We start from the raw sequence: 18,749 nt of genomic DNA on the forward strand, positions 1-18,749 counted from the left end.
ATATATATATATATATATATATATATATATCTCAACATGGTCAAAACCTTAAACCTGTCACACACAATCTGCTTCAGTCCTTCTGTTGTCTGATTGATAGACTCTCTTATCAAGTTAAATCACCTTCAGCGTCTTTCTGCTGTGAAATCTGCACTGATTTATCTAAAGTAAGCCTAAGAATAACTTTGATATTATTAGTAATATTTCAAGATGAACACTTACTGAACTGAAGACACTTTGGTTTACTTGATTATCCATATATATTTTAGAAGAGTCTTGTTCAAATATGAGTATCAGATCATCAGGCATTTGAGGAAGGTTTATTTGTTCATCTGTCAATCATCATTGTATTGCAGTCTGTACAGCAGTGTTTTCCTGTATTTTTAATTAAATAAATGCAACCTTGTTGAGCAGAAGAGACATTGCAAAATCTTACCGACCCAAAACTTTTGTTAATACCACTTTTCACTGATTTCCTACTTGACTATGTGGTATTAAAGTTAGGTTTCATCACTAAAAACTGTGTTAAAGGGATAGTTCACCCAAAAATGAAAATTTGATGTTTATCTGCTTACCCCAGGGCATCCAAGATGTAGGTGTCTTTGTCTCTTCAGTAGAACACAAATGATGATTTTTAACTCCAACCGTTGCGGTCTGTCAGTCGTATAATGCATGTCAATAGGAACACAATCTAAGAGTCAAAAAAACATGCACAGACAAATCCAAATTAAACCCTGCGGCTCGTGACGACACATTAAGACAAGAAACGATCGGTTTGTGCGATAAACCGAACAGTATTTATATAATTTTTTACCTCTAAAACACCACTATGTCCAACTGCCCTCCACATCTGGCTAGTGAGGTCTGATCGCGCTCTGACAGCAGAAGTGATGTCTCACACTCATTGAAGCAAAGCGTGAGACATCAGTTCCGTCATCAGAACGTGTTTTCTGACCTCACTAGCCAGATGTGGAGGGCAGTTGGACATAGTGGTGCAGGGGCGCAGGAGACATTTTCAAAGTGGGGGGGACCAAACTGCATTGGGGGTGGGGGCTTCTTTGAAAGGCTGAGCGGAATGCGGGAAATGAAGTATGCCCGGGCCTTAACCGCCTTACATTGTGATGGACTGGAGCCCCGGGGGCACCGCAATGCGACCGCAAAGGGCACTTTCACTTTTGCGATCAAAGTGCATGCCACTGATAAGCATTATCCAGTATTACAGTAGCCCATACACATACCTATTAAACGCTCCTCTCGTGCGTCCTCCCCACTGCATTGCTGGTCGAGGCAATAATCACTTTTGTTTCACTTTCAGAGATCTCTTTTATAGATGCCATCAATGCGTAACCTTTCTAGATGTAATTACCGAAATCAAAACAGTCCATAAACTGTAAATCCTCACGAAAACTTCAGTCAATCCAGCTCGCGCATCAACCTGAGATGTCAAATTTCTCGGTTTCTGAATGGACAGTTTGGCTTTGATTGACAAACGCTAACGTTCGGGCATGATATATATACCATCGACCTGTCCTAAAACGTTAGCATGCTCTGATCGATTGCTTGGAGATCGCGTGTTTCTCCGTTCGAGAACGCATTTCCTGTTCACATCTGCGACAAAACAGTTGATTATTTACGAACGAAAGCTCACAGAAACGTGAAAATGGTCTCATTTGAAAGAAAATATCCTAAGCTAAAAGATGATATAGTTTGACTGATTGAAGCCCTTATCAAAAGTGCGGGGGTCGATTTCTCTCTTTTCAAAACTGCGGGGGTCCTGACTCCCCTGTCCCCCGTGTCAATGGCGCCCCTGTAGTGGTGTATTAAAGGTAAAAAATTATATAAATACTGTTCGGTTTCTCGCACAAACCGATCCTTTCATGTCTTAAGACATCAATGTGTCGTCACGAGCCACAGTGTTTAATTTGGATTTGTCTGAACATGTTTTTTTGACTCTTATAGATGGAGTTCCCATTGACACGCATTATACAACTGACAGACGGCAACAGTTGCAGTTAAAAATCATCATTTGTGTTCTTCTGAAGAAACAAAGTCACCTACATCTTCGATGCCCTGGGGGCAGCAGCGTAGCCAGAAATGTGACTCTGGGTGTGCATCAGAAAAACTGGGTGTGCCATATTTATTGTCCGATTAATGTGCAACCGGACAAAGTATTGTAATTGAAATTGTTGTAGGGGGGTCTGGGAGCATCCTCCCCCATTTTCGGGATTTTAACGACGCATTCTGGTGCACTCTGACAAGAAAATAATTGGAAAAAACAACATTTGCTTTAAATAAAAACAAAACAAACAAAAAAATGATTGACGGCTGGGCATTGACACAAATTTCACCATTGGATTTGATTTTGATTCTGAAGCTTGTGGTTTGATTTCGATTTGATTTCCTTGATTCATTATTGACTAATTTGGGGCCCGTCAGACTTGGGTAAAGTTGGTTTTATATTTGCACATTCGGACATCCGTATTCAATAGCCTTGTTAATCAAACTACATTGGACATTCAGTGGACATTCACAAGTAAATATGCCATTAAAACAATACTTGCCTATTTTGATCGACTGTGAAAAATGTTGTAAGTTGACAATCGTTGTTGTCAATATCATGTCGCTGCTTAAAATTCGCAAACATTAATTTATTGCACATTTATTGGAAAGTCTGAATTTATCAGAAGTCCGAATGTGCGAATATAAAACCAACTTTACCGAAGTGCCCGTCAGGTACAGCAAATTTCCTCAAAGAAAAAAATCTCTCTCAACACTGTAAACTATACAGGGAACCACAGCTGGTAGCCTACATCACTATAATATTAAAAAATAATTTATTTGTAAGCTACTTACATATAAATTACACCGTTTTTATAATAACGTTATAATAAAAAAATTATGACAATTATATTTCTACTCATTTTTATATAGACCTAAAAATTTAAATGGTGGCTGTCATAAAACAGATTTATACATTCAATATTGAAGTACATGTTAAGCACAAATACAATGAATATGCAATAGTGCATATATTTAGCAAAATGCTCCTCTCGAAGTTCATGTTTGTAGCTGACTGATGCGTTTTTGGACATTGAAGGGCTTTTCTGAGGTAAATGTGACGGTAAATTTGACATTATTACAATATGTTTTAACGACACCTTTCCACAGTTGAAACATGAACATGAAAGATGACATGATACGGATTTTGGTAAGTTCTACTATATCTTTCAACATACCTTTGGATGTTCATTCATGTTTATTACATGTGGAAGAGATGGTCCGTTCACGCCCGCTCTGCATGAACTGAAGCGCTTAGCGCTACAAGCCACAGAGAGCCAAGAATGATCGCGACAGCTCGAGAGACGTCTATGGTCTCACTCCAGTCTATGGGAAAGTAGCCCATTTTCGATACTTGTGAGGTTTGTTGTGCTTGCAATTTCACCTGGACCTATTTTAGGTGTGCCAGCTGCCACTTTGGGTGGCACCGGCACACCCTGGCACACCCGTGGCTACGCCACTGCCTGGGGGTAAGCAGATAAACATCAAATTTTCATTTTTGGGTGAACTATCCCTTTAATCTCCAGACTCTGTCCTATTTCATTTCATACTTTCTCATTAAAACATTTTTGTTTCATTGTTTGGGGCTACACAGCAACCATGTCGAAGGCATCTATTGAGGTTAAATTTGCAGACATGAGTGACGATATGCAACGAGACGCTCTACAGTGCCTGCTAATGGCTCAGCATATGTATGAAGAGAACAACGACATTGCTCAATGCATCGCGAAGGTTGATATTAGAGTTCCTTGAATTACTGAGTGAAGCTGAAGTATATTCAGTATTGTGAAAATGTGCTCTGTATTTCACCAGGAGCTTAATGGTGGAGATTGATTGTTTTTGTTGATGTGAGTTTGTGGAATATTAATACTGTGTCTTTCCTTACAGGAGTTTGACAGAAAGCATGGGGGCACCTGGCAATGCATTGTGGGGAACTTTGGTTACCACCTTACGAGCAATAGTTATATCTGCTTCTATGATGGCAAGAAATATATTCTGCTCTTCAAGCCCTAGCTGAGGAACAGTAACAGTTCAAATACATCTTATGATAAAGTGCTGGAGGTTGTAATAAACTCAAGATCAGAGGTGTGAGTTTCTGCTGTGAAATCTGCTGATTTTTATGAAGTAAATGTAAGAATAACTTTAATATTTTTAGTAATATTTCAAGATGAACTGAACCGAGTCATCATCCATAGTACACCATTTTTTAATTTTTTTATTAGGAGTGCAAAACTTACAACATAGGGTGAACACAAAACACAACAACAAAACAAAAAACAACAACAAAACAGCAGTGATAGTAACAGCAATGAAAAATAAGCAGAAATGACAAATGGGTAATAGTAGAAGTATGTAAATAGTAATAGCATGTATAATAATAATGATAATAATATTTTGTGATGACGGCAACAGTAATAACAGTAATAATAATAACAATAATAATACTAAAGATGGTGATGATAAGTTGTGTTGACGGCAGTAGTAATATAATAATAATAGATAACATTGATAATAATGATAATAATAACAGTAGAGGTACTGATACTAATGATGGTGATGATAATATTTTGTGTTGATGGAACAAGTAAAATCAATAACAATAATAATAATAATAATAATAATAATAACAACATTTGTATCAATAATAATAGCAACAGTAATAACAGTAATAATAGTAATACTAAATATGATGATGATAATATTTTGTAATGACAGCAATAGTAATATCAATAATAATATAATAACATTCATAACAATAATAATAATAATAACAATAGTAATAAAAACAATAGAAATGCTAAAAATGGCGATGATGATGATATTTTGCGATGACGGCAACAGTGATATTAATAACAATTACAGTAATAATAATAATAATAATAATAATGATAAAATGACAATAGTAATAGTAATAATGAAATACTGACACATACCTAACACATACCACACCTCTCCTAGCTTCTGTGTCAGTGTGCATGTTTTTTGTTGTTGTTGTTGCTAAGCATTTAAATATCATCTTAGACATATTATTGGCAGATATTGAGTGACGACTGATATTTATATGCATTTTGTGTAATCTGCTATACTGTTATAAAGATCTCACTGATTTACAAACATCAGAATTTCATCTTACCTTCAGGCCTTATAAATATCAGCATCTGCACCAAATTGTATATTTGTGTTGTTTGTGTCTAGTCTGAATAAAATGTAGGTGTTTTTTTGCCTCCTCGAGTATAAGCTCAATTCTCACTAGCCTATAAGCCATAAAATAATTATGTATACTCATTATATTAACAATAATTATTACTCAACCAAAGACATATACAAATACAAATACATTTTTAATTTTTTAGACTTTCTCTACAGGTTCTATAAACTTATATTTAAACAGTTCTGACTATTATTATTATATATTTCATGCTTTACAGGGTTAAATGTCATCGTGTTAGCATTAGTTTCAGAGACTTGATGTCAACAACATTTCTTTTTTCATTTCTCTGCTGTGAATAACTTTTCACCTCAGTTTTTTTTTTTTTTTTTACATTTATATATTTATAAAAATAAATAAATTAAAACCTTTTTTAAGAATAAACATCTCCACGATCACATTTCCACATTTCTCCCGCCCATCTTCCGGAGAATTCCCTCTCTGTTGCTATGGAGACCAGCGAAGCGTCTTGAACGCAATGCATGACGGTCTGAAATAAAATGCAGGGACACATTGCAGCGAGACTCTCGCAGAGCTGACCAATCACAGAGCCGGGCCTGGCAGCGACAGTCAATAGAAAATCAGAGTGGGAGGAGCCAACAGCAGTTACACACCTACATTACTTTGGTCAAGCACACAGCGGGAGCATCACAGGCGCTGCGAGCGACTCTATCTTCTCTCTGTGTCCAGGAATCTTCACATAAATAAGGTAAAACTTTTATATTTATCCATTTCTACTGCATATTAGCCTGTACAACTAAATATCTGGTGTTTTTTTTCGTTCAGAGTAAGCGATATTGTACCTAGTTGACTGCACACCTATATTTAATTCAGCTACGGACTTAAACATAAATTAAATAATAATAATAATAAAGATTTATCAGAATTTAAATAGAAAGATGCAAAAGTCTTTCACCTAACATAAAAAGGTGTGAAGTCTTTCTAATTTCTAAAAATAACCATTCATTTATATTCTACTAATAAAAATACGCATCATGTGATTTTATAAGTCCATTAAAAAAATCAATTATAATTCATCTAAAATTACATTAACATTATTTCAAAATGAGTATAAGTTTGGTGAAATCTGTGTTGCTGAGTACAGGCTTTAGTTCAGGTGTCCATGGCAACAGTAACCTGGCAAAATATGCCACGTGATGTTATGCAATAAAGATGGAATAATGGCAGTGGAGCATCTCATGTGCTGATATTATATAACGCCCATCATCTGCCCCGGCTGGTGCGCCCTGACTCTGATGGCTGGTCATCTTTCACCAGTTTCACCAGCAGATGCTTGAGAATTGTGGGATTGGGGCAGGGCAGAAAGCATTATGGGCACTTAAGAGGGTGCGTCAGAGGGTGTTGTTCGGGCGTTCTCAGATTTAATTAATTCATTCCTCATGAAATGGCTCTCTCTCTGTTTTTGGCTACAGAATAATCATGTCTGACAGAAAGGCCGTGATCAAAAATGCGGACATGTCCGAGGAGATGCAGCAGGACGCTGTGGAGTGCGCCACGCAGGCGCTGGAGAAGTACAACATCGAGAAGGACATCGCTGCCTATATCAAGAAGGTAAACACCGGTTTGTTGGACTTTAGAGTTGTTGCGATACTGGAATTTACAAATTTGATACCTTGATAAATATCGATTTTTCGATACTATTTTCGATAACTGCCATACAGATATTTTTTTTTATTTTTTTGATAATTTTGTTGAAATAGCTTTCATACAGCACAGGGAGTAGGGATGTACCGATATGAACATTTTGGCAGATAACCGATAATTCTTTATATTTGAAAGCCGATAACCGATATATATTGGCTGATAAATCTAAATACAGATTTTTATATAATTTTTGAATTACAAAAACAAAAGTCTCAGCATTAAAAGCCATGTCCCAAGCACACGATTATAATATTATGTAGCTTATATGACAGACTTGCGCTGTACATGTTGCACTTAAATGTATTTTACATTCTGAAGTGATTTCCATTATATTTTAACCAATTCAAAACCATAATTACGAACAGTGTGCATCAGCTGAAGGAAATCCATCCATTATTTATTGGCTTTAATATATCAGTCAAATTTTCTTTCCTGGCCAATAACGATAACATTAAAAATGAACATATGATACCGATATTGTGGCCGATATATCGTGCATCCCTAACAGGGAGGCTTTATTTGAATCTTTGAACCAAATTTACACAAAAAAGGCAAGTAAACAGTCGGTAATAAAATAAGAACAAATAAACAAATTGCAAATGATAACACAAATAAATACAATAGAATAAAAAGAGATATTATGAAATAAATGTGGCTTAAAAATTTTCAAGTGTCAGTAGTATTTAGGTTAGAAATAGTAGTGTAATCGGATGTAAAATAACACTAGCTAGTCTTAATTGTAAATATTAAATACAGATTAATGCTTAAAATTAAGGGGGAGTTTACACAACACTGTTTTCAACTAAAAACGTCAATATTTTTGTGTTTTGGCCAATCATTTACATGAAAATGGCATTTTGGGGAAAACAGGTTTCACAATGCAAGTTTTTGAGAACAATATGGTATCAAATTTGTGACGTCATGCACATGCGTAGTGTTTCTTTACGAAGTGACATCGCCATCTACTGGCCTGACAGCAGAATACAGCGTTTTTAGTTGTTTTAGCGGATCCGTTTTAACGATTGTGTCATCTGTACATGAAAAATGCGAAGGGAAAACTTTTCCATTTTTAGTATTATTGTCATGTAAACATACCCTAAGATTACAATAGTTATTCAGTCAAGAGCAGCAAGTGATTTTCTCTTTGTCTTTTGTTCTCTGATTAACATTAATGACAGACAGCAGCAGGTTTATTAGGCTGCTGTCCCTTTAAGAGCTTATGCGCGGATCCAATATACTGTTACACAACATGCATTTTTTTCTTAACTATTTACGTTCCAAAATGGACTAATTACCTGAATTCACGACAAGACGGGCATTTTTGACATAATTTTGTGCATTTGACCGTATTTGAAGCACAATAAACCACAAAAAATAACTCAATTTGGTACTGGCGAGCTGTTTGAGAGGCAGCTTTATTTGCAGTGGTGCGCGCACCTTTGGCTTGAGTGCGAAACCTGCGGAAAGTAAAATTATGCACAATACAAGCCTTATTTAACCAGAGCGAATGAGACGAGTGAGTGAGAGGAGAAGGTGTGTCACTTTGCGGTCTAAAAGAAGAGAGAGTGAGAACACAGCTGGTATTTGTGTATCGACACTGCAGAAAATGAGTACTGGGACAGTTTCAGATATTTCAGTATCATTGCCTATCCAAATATGGATATGTTTGACCCTAAGGCTTATATTTAGCAGTGAAGATGCGGTTGTGAATATTTTATTCAGGTTATTGGTGATGTCAACCCAAAATCAACATTTACTGGATGTTTTTGGTCTTATTGTGCATGCTTCGTTGGTTATAAATCCCAAATATTCTTCATGTCTTTGAGTGAATGGGTTGTGAACAGAATTTCATATTGACTTTAAATGTATTCTTTCCACACAGGAGTTTGACAAAAAGTACAACCCCACCTGGCATTGCATCGTGGGAAGGAACTTCGGCAGTTACGTGACCCACGAGACCAAACATTTCATCTACTTCTACCTGGGTCAGGTGGCCATCCTGCTCTTCAAATCGGGCTGAGCGACAGCAACATGATTTAACAGACCATTAACGAACTGACTGTACTGACGAGGCTAACCATTCCTGTACTGGGACCTGCCTTCTCTCGGCTGCTTCTCCTTTCATTCTGATTATTGTTTAGAAAACGGCCATGTGAGAGGGAAATGCCATAAAGAAACAATTGTATTTATTTTTGTTTTCTATACAAGGTTTGAACGTTTTATGTCACCTCCGTTTTTTTAATTAAAGCAAAATGGTTTGGCTGTTCGCCTGGAGTTTCATGTCTGAAGGTTTATGGTGCAAAATCTTAAGATGGTGTCAGATGGGACTGGCGTTGAATCATTGGTTCTCAGCCTTTTTGAGTCCACTGCCCAACATGATTCAGTTTTCTCAAAACAGAAATAGGAACAATTGTTACTGAGGGGAAAAGAGAAATATAAATTCTTGAATTTTGTTTTTAACACTAAGTTAATTTTTTTTTTAGTTATTATTCACTTGAATAATTTAAATAATGTGCTACTGTGATCATTGCACACAATTGTTCTAAATGCAGATCTCCACTTAAGTCTAAAAATCACAAACATCTTTGTAATCTGCTGTGGATGGATTTGCTTATCAAATCCAACACTTACATTCAACAAACTTAAGCTTGAAAAGTTACATTTGTGCATCTTATGGGACATGAACAATAAGAATTATACAAGCTAGGCATAACTCATTAGGAAAAATGGAAACATTGACATGTCAACATATACATTACATGCATAAGATTTTACCTAACAATACTAGTGTGCATGCATCATAAAACCTAAAAATAGCCACTAAAGATGAATGCTCAAAAGCAGACTGATTTAGAAACTCAAAAGTGCCACTGCTCATAACAATTTACTAATTTTAAGCTGACTGCAATGGAACATTTGCAAAGCTATTTTTAGAATAATAAATTACATGCAAACTTCAAAACATGGTGTTCCAGCAAAGCTGCTTTCACACAAACTAATGCAGAATGATTTCTTACGAAACAAACAAAATGATACAAGGAACGGAGATTGATCTGGGTTGAGGTTTTATTTAGCATTTTAGAAAACCAGTTTGTGTGGATAGACTCCGTTAGTTAGGGAGAATGTGGAGTGCAGGTATTCCCTGAGATGAGGAACCTGCTTGATCAGAGGAAGCAGCTGAGAATCCACTGCCTTCTGGTCCGTCTTGCGCTGCTCCGTCAACTGGTACTTCTGCAAAAACCACAAAACAAAAACATCAGAACACTCAATTCTTAACAGACACCTCAGTCAAAAGCAGCCGGACAGAGTGTTTTACCTCCTTCTCTGTGTCAAAGATTTCCCCCTCCTGGTGCTTGGGTTTCCTCAGCTTCTTCTTCTTGAAGTAAGAATCGGTCAGCGTTCTGGGGACCTTGACGCCAGAGATGTCCACCTTGGTGTTTGTGGCGATGCAGAACTTCTGGTGAGCTCTACGCAGAGGCACTCGGTTCACGGCCAGAGGACCTGAGAGAGACAAGAGCTGGCGATCAATTATTCACGCCCTCAAACTGAAAAAAAAAAACTCGACAGTAGAGCTGCTCAACACTGGGGGGGGTGAGTTTGCGAGGTTTTGTTTTTCTGCGATATGAAATAGAGGAAGTTACAATTTAATAACTACTAGTCATTGGGGTGGTTTTGTTAGGGAGTTCATCTGCACGCAAAATGTATAAAAAAAAAGGGTGTTCACACTTGTAGTTTGGTTCCCTTTGGTTTGTTTGATTCAGATAAAAAAAGTCCTGGTCTGCTTAGCGTTCACATTTTAACACTAAAGGCATAGAGATGCATTCACAACCTGATTAGTTGGATTTTATGACATTTTTTTGTGATGGAACTTAACATCCAAAACAATGCTGTGTGCTGGGATAAATGGGATCGTTGTATGTGCGTAGCCTACATACGATGGCATTTTGACCAGCTGAGAACTCGAAGAGCTTATAAAATGTGTTAAGTGACAATGACAAGAAAAAACAGGTATGCTTGAGCATTCTGTACTTTTTAGGGTCTCATATTGTGACATCATGTCCTGTTTTTGGTTTTGATTATATGTCTTTGGTCTGTGCTGTGTTCATATTTTAGTCGAACCGCACCAAAGTTCATTTTAAAGTGGAATGAGGCCGCTGAAAAGATGGGTCTCAGTCTGCTTTCAAACAAACTGGTGTGGTTCAAATGCGCACCAGGGTTTTAAAGGCAACGTTCACACTTATTCAAATTAACTGCACTAACAGAGCAATCGCAAAATGGTTTGTTTTAATCAAACCAAACAAGAGCGAAATCCCTTTAGGGTTTGGAAGAAAATTTGGATGTTCATACTAGGCCACATTCACACTTTTTGACCAATTCTCTCTATCTATCTATCTATCTATCTATCTATCTATCTATCTATCTATCCAATAAGAAATGCATTGTTATACTAATCGTACTGTAAAGTTTTACTGTAGAATATTTAAATACTAGTAATTTTAATAATTACAATACTAATAATGATATATTAGTATTTCTTCCATACTAGTATTTTCAAACCATATTACATCAAGCTTTTATTTTGAAATAAATGTGCTGCTCAGGGTTGCCAGGTTTTCACAACAAAACCAGCCCAATTGATACTTAAAACTAGCCTAATCATGTTTTAGGAGGGTCCCCCGGTAAAAATCGCATTTCGGGGGGTAAAATCTACATTTTTGGCAGGGTTCCCCTGGTAAAAATAAATGCATTCCAGGCTAAATATCATGTTATTTGGGGTCACTTTGATCCGAAGATATGAAAAACAACCTGCAGCAACAGTGTAAAAGTAGCCCAATTACACGCACTTCACTCTAAAACCTGAAAACTGCAGCCTGCATGATTCAATAATCACACCAAGCCATACTCATTTTATTTCGCTATATGGTGCAGTCCAACTCCACATCTAGAGAAAATCAACTCTATCCACTCACCGGTGACGAGGAGGAGGCCGCTGTCCAGCTGCTTGAGGAAGACCACACGCTGCAGAAGAAGAAACGTTCACAGTTAACAGCTGCTGACGTCTGCTGCAGTCCACATCTGAACCTCTTTTGCAATTCAAATATCAAGTGCAACTTGTCACCCCAATTCAGCAGTGTAAAGCGAACAGGAGTGTTTGTGTGGGAGCAGAGCATCTGCGCAGGTCGCGGTGTTTTGCATGTAGGCGTTTCGCCCCTTGATTTGCTATACATGTATGCATGTGAACAACAATGGCTGTGTTTGGATGATAAATTCTGAGATTTGTGTGCTGATATTCAAGACAGATTTCCGTGCTTCGAGGGTGAAACAAGTGACTAGTAAAATGACAATTCTGCCGTTTATAGATGGAGAACCTGTACCTTTCCACGGTGGCGTCCGGTCAGCAGGATCAGGACTGTTCCAGGGGTGATGGATTTGCGCAGTTTCCTCCGGTGCTGACTGAAGGGCTTGATGCCGTGACTCCGCAGCTTACGGCGCACATCTTCTGTGGGGTAGTAACGGGGCTGGACACAGAACACGGGAAAGAGACGTGAACATGAATGCGTTGAATGCAACAATGTTGAATGCAATAGACCTTAGTCAGGTTAGACGCCATATAAATTGTCAAACAACAGTACAATCTATTGAACACACTGTATTCTCTCCCTCACAGCCTCATTTTCATTCCTGTCAAAAATGAAATATGGTGCCATTTCAGCTGCTATGACTGAATTGGCCAAACCCTCCAAATCTGCATATTTTTGCATTAAGAAAAGGGTCATAAGGTAATATTTTTATAAGTAAAATCATGTATCTGATTAATAACTTCAAGGAGTTAATGCACAAAATTATTTCTCCACTTTGTGTTTTTAAATACTTAAACACTTAAATTCAAGAGAAATTAATTGAATATATCATATGAAATTAGAGCATATAATCTGCAAATTACTAACATCAACTCTTTAAAATCAATGGACGGAATTAAATTCCTTTGAACGCATTACCAAACTTTGAACTTTATGAAACATATATTCAATTTCAACAATTACTCAAATTCATACCGGCACGACTTTCATGCTGCAATAGTACATCAATGGATGTGCATTTAACAAAATTCAGTCCTAAAAGTTTGAGAGATGTGTTTGTTTTTTTTAACACCAAGCCAGCTTCTGTGGCCATTTTCATGGCAAGAAAAATGATAAAACTATATCAAGTGTAAATTTTTTGCTAAAAACTCAAACCATTTGGTTTAAAAACATCGTCAAAAGCGTTAACTGAAAACAAGTGTCTCACAGGCTTAATAAAACATGTTTCAATGACAAAGAGTTTTGACAGTAAGAACATTTTGGTAGATCTTCTGGTATTAAAAACTTGTCTCACATCCTGGAATGGCCTATTCTGCAACAGGTACAAACAATCTGGTGTGTGACATACAGGAAACACTATATGGAAGCTTGTTTCCACCACAGAATGAAAATTTAAAAAGTAACTGTGACTATTGCGCAATTCGGATTTATCTCAGAATTGAGAAACTCACAATTGCGAACACATTTTTTCCCCCTCAGAATTGTTTTTATCTCACAATTCTGACTTTTTCCCTCAGATTTGTGAGTTATAAACTCACAATTCTGAGGAAATAAAGTTGAAAAAAGTAGCAATTACCTTTTTAATTTTTTTATTGCGAGGAGGAAACAATTTTCCATAAGACTAAAATGTAAGACAATAATAACAACTCATATATAAAATAAACTTTTTTTTTTTTAAACAAAATTGAGTTTCCACCAAAATCAGTATTGTATCAGGTCGGTATTGAAAAGTCGATTTCTGTCGTGTTATTCTGTCATGTTTTCTCCCTTTCCAAAACGCAGAACAATATCCGCTCAACCAATCACAGTGCACCATTCCACGCACTGTAAACAGTAATAGCGGTGCTCTGAATACAGCCAGCTTCCTAGTTTTCCTTATCTGCTTGGTACTTTATGATCAACAAAATCAGAAAAATGAACAATTTTGACAGAATTGATGAACCTGTGGTGGTTTTTGCGGTGGGGAAGAAACAAGAGTCATCGAAATATAATTTACGTGAGGAGATTAAGAAGATGAGGCACTCGGTCAAGATGTTGCTTGTTCCACGACAGCATCAAACTTCTGTCACAGTCCCCAAAACTGAATCATGAACAGTTTTTAAAAGTCATTTTTAATACCAATGTACTCGGCAAACGTGTTTATTTAACCGTGTGGTGGCGCCAGATACTCTTTAATCAGTAATGACAAATAATTAATTTATATAACAAGATGACTGTTGAAATCATTTTGTGAGTGACAATGTATTTTTAGTAAAATGCCTGTATATAAGATAAATATTGACAAAGTTCAGATGCTGTCATATATGAATCAACTTTGTGTATTTTCAATATGAAAAGTAACTTATATTGATGGATTAATTGCATTTTGGGGGAAAAAAAAATCTGTTTTTAAAATAAACCTTTGAAAATCAATCTAAATTTGAATGTTTAATGTTTTTATAACCAAAAGATGCTATATGAAAGGTCTTGGTAAAGAAAACATTTTTACTCAAATTAATCCAAATGGATTTATAGCGTTTTGGAACCAAACTCTTCATATACGCTGCCGTCCAAAAGTTTCTTTAGAAAAGTGGGGTTTTGGACAATATTGGCATGAATCCTTTTTAATTTGTGATAATTTTGCACTGATAAGGGACAACACAAACTACGAAAACATATTTTATTACATAAACAGTTTATACATAGAAAAAAGCTTAAATTAGCGATTCATCAAAATATCCACCATTAGCAGCTATCTGACCTAATCTAATTGGTTTATTGTGTTCTAAACTTAATTGGCAATCAATTGTTGAAGCTATTAAGGTGTGCTGACCCAAAAATCTGTTACAAACCTGGGCCAAGTTTAAACCTGTAACCAGCATCACAGCTGGCAAAGGGTCGTGACTGACTTTGACATGTATATATTGCCATTATTATGTAATCAAAATGAAAATTATTATTGCTGGTCTTCAATGATAATGTCAAGTTACTATAATGTATTTGCACCAAAAAAATAAGGATTTATGCTGATATCATCCAAAACCACACTTTGCCAGGGGTGTTTCCAAACTTTTGGAGGGCAGTGTATATAAAAAAAAATCTGATCATCATATGTAAAGCCCTCAGGATCAAAAAGGACGAATACAAACCCATTTTAAAATGGTTATGCTCATATTAAAAACAAAAAAACAACCAAACCAGACCCCAATTCTCAGGGATTTGGTCAAATGTCTCACCATTTTGCGCAGTTTGACAACACGGCTGCCTCCATTTTTATCCCCACCAACAGTCTTGACCACAGTGCTGGGTGCCTTTTCCTTTATTTTCTTTTCAACCTGAAACATCAAGACAGAGCTTTAGAAAACAGCTGATGACAGGGCGAAACTGATCCTTGAGCAGAGATCAGCAAATTCCCACCTTCGTCACAGGAGCTTTAGTCTTCCTCTTGTACATGGCTCGCCGAGCGTACATGGCAGAGCGGGAATAGCGGCCGATGCCCCTGACCAGCACAGGGTTACGGCTGCAGTGTTTACGGGCAACCTTCTTCTTCTTATCGCCCTCTGCCATCTGAGAAAATAAGAGAGATGTTAAAATATGCATGCATACAAAGATTTTAAAGTTTAATAACATACATCAGACAATAGTTTGCTCTGAAAAGATGTCGATTTAGTTTTTTTTAACGTAAATATAGTATTTTTCACATGACAACATAAGCACAGCCATTTACCAATTCTACTCACAAATATAGTAGATTAGATAGTAATTAACATGAAATTTATCTGAACTGCTGCATTTAGACTGTTAATCATCAACTTGTTAAATCTATGGACACCACAATAATAAAGAACCCTCATTTTATATATATATATATATATATATATATATATATATATATATATATATATATATATATATATATATATATACACACACACACATATTATAAATATATACACATATTATATATATATTTTCAGCATGGTGTTCCTGCAGTAACTCAACGTGACCTGTTGTAGCAATGCTAACATGCTAAAGTACATATATAAACACATTTATAAACTAACAATCGTCATTATAGAGTCTATTTAACGCTCTGTTCATATGACAGCCCGTAACATATGACTTTATGGTCTTTAATAATAATATAAACACATAAATCCCGTTTCTATTCGCGTGCACCCGGTTTCAGGCCTTAGCGCGCGCCGATCATTCATAACAATCGTTAAAACATACATCACATCCACTAATATTCGCAGCTACTCGCGCTATATGTATATTAAAACATTCATATATGGTCCAGAGTGAAATATTACGCGCTGATAAATCAGATTAATGCAGATTGTATTTGGACAAAACAGACACGAAAGCCACAATTACCTTCAGCTAGAAAAAAAGACCGACATCCGGGCATTTGACATATTTATAGTCGTGACGTGTTACGCTCGGCGTGCTTCTTCTGGTCTTAAAGGCGCAGGCGCTTCTGTGGAGACATGACGGGCGCGCGAGTGACGCTCATCGGGCGAGAATGTAAATACACTAAAACATTTGTAATATTCTTGTGTCTTTTGTGAAATAGGAGCAGATTGTTCATTTGTATGTTGGACAAGTGAATTAAAGCAATAAAGCAATAAAGCAGCTTTAGAATCAGAAGGTCAAGTTAAGTGACCTTCTATATATATATATATATATATATATATATATATATATATATATATATATATATATACAGTACAGTCCAAAAGTTTGGAACCACTAAGATTTTTAATGTTTTTAAAAGAAGTTTCGTCTGCTCACCAAGGCTACATTTATTTAATTAAAAATACAGTAAAAAACAGTAATATTGTGAAATATTATTACAATTTAAAATAACTGTGTACTATTTAAATATATTTGACAAAGTAAATTTATTCCTGTGATGTAAAGCTGAATTTTCAGCATCATTACTCCAGTCTTCAGTGTCACATGATCCTTCAGAAATCATTCTAATATGCTGATTTGCTGCTCAATAAACATTTATGATTATTTTCAATGTTGAAAACAGTTGTGTACTTTTTTTTCAGGATTCCTTGATGAATAGAAAGTTCAAAAGAACAGCATTTATCTGAAATACAAAGCTTCTGTAGCATTATACACTACCGTTCAAAAGTTTGGGGTCAGTAAGAATTTTTATTTTAATTTTTTTGAAAAGAAATTAAAGAAATGAATACTTTTATTCAGCAAGGATGCATTAAATCAATCAAAAGTGGCAGTAAAGACATTTATAATGTTACAAAAGATTAGATTTCAGATAAACACTGTTCTTTTGAACTTTCTATTCATCAAATAATCCTGAAAAAAAATACTGTACACAAATATTTTGTACAATTGTACACATTAAATGTTTCTTGAGCAGCAGATCAGCATATTAGAATGATTTCTGAAGGATCATGTGACACTGAAGACTGGAGTAATGATGCTGAAAATTCAGCTTTGCATCACAGGAATAAATTACTTTGTGAAATATATTCAAATAGAAAACAGTTATTTTAAATTGTAATAATATTTCACAATATTACTGTTTTTTACTGTATTTTTAATTAAATAAATGTAGCCTTGGTGAGCAGACGAAACTTCTTTTAAAAACATTAAAAATCTTAGTGGTTCCAAACTTTTGGACTGTACTGTATATATATATATATATATATATATATATATATATATATATATATATATATATATATATTTTCACACTACCGGTCAAAAGTTTGGAAAAATCTATTTTTAATGTTTTTGAAAGAAGTCTCTTATGCTCATTAAGGCTGCATTTATTTCATAATAAATACAGAAAAAACAATAATATTGTGAAATATTATTACAATTTAAAATTATAGTTTTCTATTTTAACATACTTTAAAATATCATTTATTTCTGTGATCCAAAGCTGAATTTTCAGCATCATTACTCCAGTCTTCAGTGTCACATGATCCTTCAGAAATCATTCTAATATGATGATTTGATACTCAGTTATTATCAGTGTTGGAAACAGTTGTGCTGCTTAATATGTTTTTGGAACCTGTGATACTTTTTCAGGATTCTTCGATGAATAAAAGGTTAAAAAGAACAGCATTTATTCAAAATATAAATCTTTTCTAACAATATAAATCTTTACTATCTCTTTTTATCAATTTAACACATCCGTGCTGAATAAAAGCATTCATTTTCTTCAAAAAAAAAAAAAAAAAAAAAAAAAATTACTGACCCCAAACTTTTGAATGGTAGTGTATATTGTTACAAAAGATTTCTATTTTAAATAAATGCTGATATTTTTTTAACATTTTATTCATCAAAGAAAAAGTATCACAGGTTATAAAATAATATTTAGCAGCACAACTGTTTCCAACATTGATAATTGAGTATCAAATCATATTAGAATGATTTCTGAAGGATCATGTGACACTGAAGACTGGAGTAATGATGCTGAAAATTCAGCTTTGATCACAGAAATAAAGTATATTAAAATAGAAAACCATAATTTTAAATTGTAATATTTCACAATATATTTTTTCTGTATTTATTATGAAATGCAGCCTTAATGAGCATAAGAGAATTCGTTCAAAAACATTAAAAATAGTAATGTTCCGGATTAATGAACTCAAACTGAATCAGAAAACTGATTTAGAATAAGAATATCCTTTAATCTCCTCAAAGTCAGTTATTTAAAGACTGTTTGTGCATCCAAAGGTCATCCATGTGAATCCATGTGCCGTGGCTAATCCACC

At 35.3% G+C, this 18,749-nt stretch overlaps 2 protein-coding genes and 1 long non-coding RNA gene across 3 annotated transcripts; 2 read left to right on the forward strand and 1 right to left on the reverse strand.

Annotated features, from left to right (window-relative positions):
* Positions 1-3,388: 3,388 nt before the first annotated feature.
* Positions 3,389-4,728, forward strand: LOC125280407. Its single transcript, XR_007187601.1, has 3 exons — positions 3,389-3,527; positions 3,653-3,789; positions 3,946-4,728. It is a non-coding gene; the product is annotated as an uncharacterized LOC125280407 (long non-coding RNA).
* Positions 4,729-5,823: 1,095 nt separating this feature from the next.
* On the forward strand, positions 5,824-9,197 carry dynll1 (dynein, light chain, LC8-type 1). The gene is made up of 3 exons (XM_048210915.1): positions 5,824-5,975; positions 6,700-6,838; positions 8,814-9,197. Exons 2-3 carry the CDS (start codon positions 6,707-6,709, stop codon positions 8,949-8,951), a joined length of 270 nt encoding a protein of 89 aa, XP_048066872.1. The 5' UTR covers positions 5,824-5,975; positions 6,700-6,706; the 3' UTR covers positions 8,952-9,197.
* A 782-nt stretch (positions 9,198-9,979) lies between these two features.
* On the reverse strand, positions 9,980-15,558 carry rpl6 (ribosomal protein L6). Its single transcript, XM_048210913.1, has 6 exons — positions 15,409-15,558; positions 15,228-15,326; positions 12,307-12,450; positions 11,902-11,950; positions 10,248-10,432; positions 9,980-10,162 (listed from the first exon to the last, which is right to left on the reverse strand). The coding sequence occupies exons 1-6, from the start codon at positions 15,556-15,558 to the stop codon at positions 10,010-10,012; spliced, it is 780 nt and encodes a 259-aa protein (XP_048066870.1). The 3' UTR covers positions 9,980-10,009.
* Between the last annotated feature and the right edge of the window lie 3,191 nt (positions 15,559-18,749).

Source organism: Megalobrama amblycephala, linkage group LG12 (assembly GCF_018812025.1).
Source record: "Megalobrama amblycephala isolate DHTTF-2021 linkage group LG12, ASM1881202v1, whole genome shotgun sequence".
Classification (NCBI taxonomy): domain Eukaryota; kingdom Metazoa; phylum Chordata; class Actinopteri; order Cypriniformes; family Xenocyprididae; genus Megalobrama; species Megalobrama amblycephala.

Bases quoted from the DNA above. Each gene is read 5' to 3' on its own strand.
- dynll1 (XM_048210915.1), top strand. From the start codon at position 6,707: ATGTCTGACAGAAAGGCCGTGATCAAAAATGCGGACATGTCCGAGGAG. The intron at 6,839-8,813 runs GTAAACACCGGT...CTTTCCACACAG, and splicing joins TCGCTGCCTATATCAAGAAG to GAGTTTGACAAAAAGTACAA.
- rpl6 (XM_048210913.1), bottom strand. From the start codon at position 15,558: ATGGCAGAGGGCGATAAGAAGAAGAAGGTTGCCCGTAAACACTGCAGC. The intron at 11,951-12,306 runs GTACAGGTTCTC...CTTCTTCTGCAG, and splicing joins CCGGACGCCACCGTGGAAAG to CGTGTGGTCTTCCTCAAGCA. The intron at 10,433-11,901 runs GTGAGTGGATAG...TGTCTCTCTCAG, and splicing joins CGGCCTCCTCCTCGTCACCG to GTCCTCTGGCCGTGAACCGA.